At 39.2% G+C, this 7974-nt stretch overlaps 1 protein-coding gene across 2 annotated transcripts; it reads left to right on the plus strand.

Moving 5' to 3' along the window:
• Nucleotides 1–774: 774 nt before the first annotated feature.
• Nucleotides 775–6099, plus strand: zfand2a (zinc finger, AN1-type domain 2A). Of its 2 annotated transcripts, none has more exons than XM_072369135.1 (10): nucleotides 775–941; nucleotides 1552–1651; nucleotides 1745–1839; nucleotides 2616–2747; nucleotides 2824–2975; nucleotides 3076–3198; nucleotides 3286–3361; nucleotides 3460–3536; nucleotides 5537–5667; nucleotides 5826–6099. In XM_072369135.1, exons 2-9 carry the CDS (start codon nucleotides 1597–1599, stop codon nucleotides 5646–5648), a joined length of 822 nt encoding a protein of 273 aa, XP_072225236.1. In that variant the 5' UTR covers nucleotides 775–941; nucleotides 1552–1596; the 3' UTR covers nucleotides 5649–5667; nucleotides 5826–6099. The 2 variants fall into 2 exon arrangements, with proteins under 2 accessions (XP_072225236.1, XP_072225234.1); XM_072369133.1 differs by having other exon boundaries at nucleotides 5537–5621.
• Nucleotides 6100–7974: the final 1875 nt, after the last annotated feature.

A 7974-nucleotide genomic window follows, 5' to 3' on the forward strand; every position in this document is an offset into this window, starting at 1 on the left:
ATCTATTATCCTCCCATCTCCATATTTTGGACTCAGTAGTCCAAAAAAAGCACACATATTGTCTTATCATTCTATTATGGTCATTTGTTTTTGATTGCTTAAATTTAGTGTCTTTCTTACGGATTAGCGTTTGAAGCTGATGATTTGACGGGTTGCACTGCTCCACTTTGACCACGAGAGGGCAGCTCAAGTCAACTGTTTTAAGGTAATTTTAAGATAAAACTGTCAAAAGACACATCTGTTTACTCTCTGACAGTAAACTGGAGCAGCTGATGTCAGTGAAGGCTGACAACGTATTTAAAACATGCTGCAAATGTGCCAGTTTTCTTTTTTTTTATCATTCATTATTAATTTTCTAATGTCTATTTTCTTTTTGAAGATGCCATATCACACAGTTCCCTTAAAGTAAGAACAGTCTTCCTAATATTTTAATTGAGCTACATGACAATTAGGATTTCCCCCACGGGTGATGAATAAAGTATATCTCTATTCTATTTCTAGTTATAGTCAAAACTATTCTATATCAAATAGACATATGTAAACCTATAGAAAACAGATGGAAAACACTGGCAGTTTAGCCATATGTCATTGTTTGTGCCAACTCATGCTAACATTGCTCTCACTGTTAACTAAATGACAAACAAGCGGGGGTGTAAAGAACTGGATCTTTCCAGGAGTTACTCGTAACTTCCACGTCTCTGAAACCGCACCTGTCACGATGACTTGTGTTTCCCTGACGTCACCGAGCGTGTTGTCGTAGGAGTGAACGTGACACAAAGCAGACTGGAGCTCTGCGGACAACAGACTGACAACGGTGTACAGGGATCTGTTGCTAAATTACAGAGTAAGACGAACAAGAAACTCTGAGTTTACCAGGACACGTCGAGACAACAGCCTCTCTTCGTTCAGAACACGAAAGACTAACAAGACATCCAGAATTGGTGAGTAAAAATGAAGAAACAGCCGAGGTTAGCTGATTCATCTTGCTAGCACAGCTAAGCTACCAGTTATAATAATTTAAACAAGCAAACCAACCGCGTATTGCAGATGTTTTCTGGGTCTGTCTGAACATTTAGAAAGAGATGGTGTGAAGTATATATAGTTGGCTTCAGGTAATTTACGGCCTTGTGATAAGTTAATATCCAGTTAGCTTTTTACTTACAAATGTACGAGCTAAGTAGTTGCTATCTCTGTGAACCCCTTCAGTGCTAATATTATTATGTTAAGCGGATATCGCCGATGGTAATTGAACTTATCTCTTTATATTAGTCTGTCACAGTCTTTTTCTGTTTGCCTGATACGACTGTACTCAACGTAAGCTCCTGTAGGTTACGTAATCGATCTCTTGTAACTCTGATCGTGTAAGTTAGCATAGCCAGCCAGCTAGCAAGCAATTTAGCAAACTCATTGTTTGTTACAAAACTTGTATCCATGTGACTCATAACTAATTCCTGTGTTTACATTGGCCCGAGTGAGATCAGCCTTAACCCCCTCTCTGTCATAACGTCTATCAGCATACTAGAATTTTTTTTGTTCTCATCCTATTTTCAGGTCTTTTCAGGTTGTGAAACCCTGTAGGCTGTACAAGTGTTTGACATGGAGTTTCCTGATTTGGGAGATCACTGCTCTGAGAAGACATGCAAACGTTTAGGTTAGTACTGTATGAAACAAACGGCAGTGTTTTTGTGTGTGTGTGTTTTTTAACTTGCTAAGTCTGAATTGATTAAACTTATGTTTGATGCAGATTTTCTACCAATGAAATGTGACGCTTGTCAAGAGATTTTCTGCAAAGATCACATAAGCTATGCAAACCACAAATGCACATCATCCTACAAAAAAGTAAGTAATCACCGTTTACAGAAATGTATTTAATAGGTAAAGGCTTCAAAAGGATCAGGTCATTTTAATAACTTTTTTAAACCAGTTTAAGTAATAAGGCATGTATATGCCTGACACATACAGTTGCTCTTTACACAAGCGTCTGACTGCATAGTAGCCCACATTTCCGCTTCTGTTGGTAGATGGAAATTGATCGTTCGCTGTAAGTGGTCTTGAATTTGTTAAATGCAAGAAGCTCTATAAGAGCTTTTACATCTGATAATAAAAATTGAGATCTGACTGAATCCAGAAATATATATTTGTTTCTTTGTTGAATGGAATCAGTCCTTTTTGCATAGAACACAAACAACCTGACATCCTAGTAACCATTTTTTTCCTTTTACTTGAATTTGTACACCTGTTTTATGGTTCCAGTTGACTGTAGTACTGATAGAAAAGTCATCACAAATTGAGTGTTTTCAATCACGTGTTTACATGAAGACCTGCATCCTACAGAACATTACAGGGAGTAGTCTTCAGTCCCAAGATCTATTCCTTCTGTTTAACACATCTGGCCTCACGCTGCTCATGTTTTAACCGATACTGAATGTGACGATTAATCTTTATACATTTATGTATTTCATGTGCGAGTATGAGCATTGTTGTGTAACTACAGCTTATCTAAACTGTGTGTCTTGGCAAAGACACTCTTGTAAAAGAAGCTGTAAATGTCAACTCTCGTTTTTTTTTTTCAGGTCAAATGACTTGATACTTTCCATCTGACAATTTTCTTGTAGGATGTCCAGGTCCCAGTATGCCCATTATGTAACACCCCAATTCCCATTAAGAGAGGAGAGATGCCCGACATTAAAGTCGGTGAACACATCGACCGGGACTGCAAATCGGACCCTGCACAAAGAAAGAGAAAGGTTAATATTTAACTGATGTTTCAGCTGTGAGTCAGACTTTAAACAACAATAATAACAATGAGGCTTTTTCCTTCAGATTTTTACAAATAAGTGTTCTAAAGGAGGCTGTAAGCAGAAGGAAATGATACGAGTGACCTGCGATCAGTGCCATCTAAATTACTGTCTTAAACACCGGCATCCACTAGACCATGATTGTAAGACTGATGGGAAACCGCTGTCCAAATCCGGGTGGGTACAGTTGCACCAAACATTCTGGTACTGCTGACCTTTCATCTGAAATGCCACAATAAGGGTTGATTAATTTATTAATGTTTCTTATTGACTGTAGACATTCTGCTGTAATGAGAGCCCAAGGTGCTTCTTCCACCTCTGGTTCTAGTTCATCTGGTTCAGGAAACCCAAGACCTGTCTCTAATGGTCTGAGTGCAAATAGCAGAAGTCACAGCACTGCGTGAGTATTACTATCTAGTATTGATTTGAGAGTTGCATGAGAAAATGTTGTATGTCATGAATGTCTTTTTTTCTGTGTTTTTTCCAGCTCTACCCCGCGGATCCCCACTTCAGTGTCAGCACAGAATGTAATACCGCCATCAGCATCGTTTCAGGCCGGCATGGTATAAACACGACTTGTATGACATCACCTCGTTCAAAAAATGTACCCATGTGATGAAAAGGTTGACATGGGCGCATTGCTCTGATGTTGTGATTGCAGACGGAGGAGCAGGCTTTGCAGAGGGCGCTGGAGATGTCGTTGGCTGATTCCAGGCAAACCGTTCAGCCGGTTCTCACGTGAGTCAACTGCATTACAATCTCAGCTTCCTGTCAGTTCAGACCATTGTTGCCCGTGAGATGCAAAAAAAGTGTTTTCTCACTGCCCGTTTGCTCAAGTGGTGGTCATTCAATAAACCTGATTTACAAGCAGTGGCACTTCGATCTTAGGGGTGTTATCAGATGATTTCTGCTGGAATGTGTGAATCAGATGATGACCAAGACAAGCATTTTAGGCTAAAGTGTCTATCTAAAGGAGATTTGTGTGTAAAACTGTTTGGACAAAGTTAAACATCCTTTTTTTAAATTTTATTTTTAAAACAAACTTGTGCCATGTCACATGATGTTTGTAAAAATCAGGCTGATTTATTCTGAGTGTTCAGTCTCCAGGTAGTTGTGGCAGAAAAAGAGCATTCAATGTGTTGAGCTGTGTAAAGCTGAGTGTGAGTTACTGAGAGAGGACCACAAGTTTCACTAGCATTATAATTTCTACAAGCTCCTTCATAGCGCTTTAATATTTAATAAGACTCCTACTGATGTATAATGGAAAGATTATTCTACTTGGGAAAATGTTTTAGTTGGCAGACTGCCTGCAAGGATGTTTTATTCCTCCAGTCAAATGAATGAAAGCTAAAGCAAAATGACCTGTTTTATAATTCCTCAACCATAGAGATGGTTTGATTCAGATTTAACAAAGAGGGAAACAAGCTCTGTATTTTGCATCATAGCTGACATGAGCACTCACAGATGTTATGCCATTTATCTTGGATTTGCTACAAAAGTTATTATCGGGTTAGCAAGATGTGTGTCACGGAGGTGGCGCTCTGACTAGGTCACCGTGGTAACTAAAGCTGAACACCCAACCTGCCCTGAAGGAGGTTCTGTTCAAATATTTCAGATTATCGTATTCCCTCACTGTGGGTCGTGTCAGCCGCTTATGGACACAGTGTAGTTTTAGCACTTAATGAGTTTGCGACAGGCTTTTACTTCAGAAGAGTTTGAATATCTTTCGGCAGTGGGCGCTGCTTAGCTCCGCTCCGCTCGGCAGAGGAGCAAAAATCGATCCCTGAATCCATACTCGTGGTTAACAGACTTGCTTATGAATTCGTTGGTCATACACAGTTTGCAATCTGTGTGCACAGATGCGAAATCCATGACTCATGTTGTAAGACGTCACTTTGAAATGCCTTAACAGAGCGAGGAAGTGTATTGTGTGCGTGTCCCCTGCTGTGGAGAGTTGTTACCGCCCACAGATGGCGATTCTTGCTGAGCAGACAGCACTCTGCAGTGTTTGCTTGAAACTTTAGCTGAAGTAGTATCAAAAAAAGTATTTTGCAAGGTATCAGTTTTCTGATGGAAAACCCAAAACATTGATTAAAAACATGAGATGTACCAAACCAAACTGTACTGTGCCATGTGATGGAAAAGAAATGGTTTGTACGGTTAATGATTTAGTTTGGTCCCGATTCACATCCATCCATTTCTGTTTTACACAGCTGATATTTCCCCTCTAATAGAGCACATAAAATAAAATGGGAGGATTTATCTGTCGTTATCATTTTAATATGAGTTCACCCTAAACTGAAGTGGTTCCACAGATGAGAGACTGTGGGAACGAACCCGAGGTTTTATGGAACAGGATTCAATTTATAGAGTTGTAGTATGAAGCTGTAACATGAATAATGAGCAGGTAATGGGTGTGCATTTGGTCAAATAAGACCATGACTTATAACTATACACCGGTAACTATTTACTGCCTGCAATCCGGTCTTGTTTGCTGTGTTGTTTTCACTTTAATTAAAGATGAAGAAAGCCTCGGAGTCTTTGAACAGAAAACCCGGCTTTGTTGCTCTCACTTTGTTCTACAGCCCTGAAAAAGTCAAAAGCAGTTGAATAAATACTCTAATGGTTACGTTTATTTAATGAGGGAGCACTCAGAATAAATTGAGGCTCCACAGCGTTTATTTCCTGGAGTCCTTGAGGTTTTTATGCTGAGGTTGGTTTGTTTGTTTGTGTCTCAGCCCTCAGGAGCAGGAGGATCTGGCTCTCGCTCAGGCTCTGGCTGCCAGTGAAGAAGAATACAGACGCCAGCAGCAGAGACAACAGGTACCCGGAAAGCTTAGGCACCAGTAGCATGCTTACAGGGACGCATGTAGGTACACAGTTGTCATGGCAACGCATCCTTTTTAACTTCATTTTTTGGCAGAAGATGAAAGACTAATTTAGACATATTTTTGATCTTTTTTTTGTTGTAAACCTTATGATGAGACTTCTGCTTGTTTTTTAACTCTATTTTCTCTCATTGTTCAGGGAAGGGAGTCCAAGCAGTCCACCTGCAGCCTTTCCTAACCTCAGAGCATCGTTTCGACTTCATCTGTGCTAATTATTTACTAGAAGCTGCACATTTGAGATGTCGTTACCCGGGATCTTGCAAGTTGCTGAGACCTTAACGCCTTTTCCATATAAGCACATGTACTTTTCAGCAGGATCTGTAATTTTTACTCTGTAAATATTTTATATGCCAATCACGATGAATCCATTATAATGCCTCATGAATATTAAATAAATTAAGGATGCACTTGAATTTTTAGTTTCTCTCTTGATTGAGTTTTGATGACACTCACACTGAGCAGTGAGGCCCAATCTAAAGGAAAACTAGGGAGTCCACCAGGGAGGTGCAGCGGAATAAGCAAATCATTTAGTGGGTCTTTTAGCAAGAAATGTCGGTGCTTTGAGCTGAAAGCTTTATTTCTTTTAGTCTTTACTGAATGTAACAATTATTGGGGAATCACATGGGGTTTGGTTGTAGTAGTCCTCACATATAATAACGGTGCCGCTCTACCAGTCGGTAGATGTCACTCACGTAGCGCTTCATTTCGAATGAGCGGGATCCAACTTTAAACCGGTAGGTGGATTCTAAATGATTATTCTGAATCTAAAAGGATATTTTTAATGTAGTCTTGTTTTTTTTATCCTTGATGTTTAAATATAAACATGTTTTCACTCCTGTATTTCCGCTTTAATTGAGCTGAAAGGATTGAGTCGGCTGATAAACAATTGAATCATTCAGGCCATTTATTTGACTGAATGGTCAACAGTTTTGATATAAGTTTCTCAAATGTAGGCGTTTTCATCTGTTTAATATTTTTATGTATTGTCATTAACTGAATATTACAGAAGTCTCGACTTTTGATCAAACAAACTAGTATTTAGAGGATATCACCTTGGAAAACTGAAATGGTCATTTTGCTAACAGAATGTTACAAATGTAGATGTTGATAAGAGTTAGGCAGCAGACGTTTTCCAGGTTGTGTCCAGCAGAGGGCACTAACGCACCACTGATGACCGACAGCTAACCCAGGCTGGATCTGTATTCCAGCTGTTTTTGCGATAAATTAACTCTGCTGTTTTCCTCTTGCAGAGACTCAACTGTCCTTGAAAAGCTGGCAAAGCGTCTTTCTTTAAAAAAAAAATATGTATATATCAGCCTTTGTTTCTATTTCCATTCTAAAAAAGTCCTCTGCTTTGTCCAAGGCTTTGTGATGTGACCAACAATGCCCGCAGATGAAGTGCTGTGTCGGAAAGTAGAGTGTTGTGACATTAGCAGACCAAAGCCATTTTACATTGTGAAATCTGAAAAGCATGGTTCAGACACACAGAGGTGCTGAGCACAACCTCTTCAACTGGCAGCAGCTTGCATGTGTCACAAAAAAAGTGCAATTACCTTTATTTCATGACAGTGATTCATATCTTCTTCAGCTTTTCAGTCACAGCGATGCTTTATCAATAAATGCGGTTATTTATCAGAAGAGCAATCGTTGCATCTTGCTGCTTACAGTTAGATATTCATGAACAGAGCCAATGTTTCCCCAAAGAGCTGTTAGTAGGCTAAGGAATGCAGCACATGTTGATATCTCATATACAATGAGAAAATATGTTGTTGTTATATAATCCTCTCATTTATCATAAGATATGAGAAAATGGTGATTCTGGAAGATTTTAGCTAATCCTGATATAACATCCACTAATATAATCAATGCAACAGCTTTATTCTTCCAATTATCGCTGGTGGAAGCTTCTTTTTTTCACCACAAACAAAACAATTTGTGGCTCTAATTGTTTGCCACCGTTAGTGCCTACAAACACATTCACATATTTCTGTAGTCACTAAGGAGAGGAGCACATATTACTTGAAGTTAAAAGTAGCTGGAGATTGGGTGGTTGCATAACATGTTGGTCATAGTTGCTTTTCTCTGTTAAGATGCAGCTGTATTTCGTGGCCTCTCTGAAAACAGAGTTCACAATTATTAAAAGAAGGAAGACGGCCTGAAATATGCCCAGATTCAGAAATTATGTGAAAGAAAAATACACCGCATGGATAGCAAAGAAATTTCCCATTGGTGTACATACTAAACAGTTTTTGAGCATTAAACAACACCACTGCTCTCTCCATACTTTA

The sequence above is a fragment of the Leuresthes tenuis genome, unplaced genomic scaffold (genome assembly GCF_036924035.1).
Source record: "Leuresthes tenuis unplaced genomic scaffold, fLeuTen1.0.hap1 SCAF_17, whole genome shotgun sequence".
In the NCBI taxonomy this organism is placed as follows: Eukaryota; Metazoa; Chordata; class Actinopteri; order Atheriniformes; family Atherinopsidae; genus Leuresthes; species Leuresthes tenuis.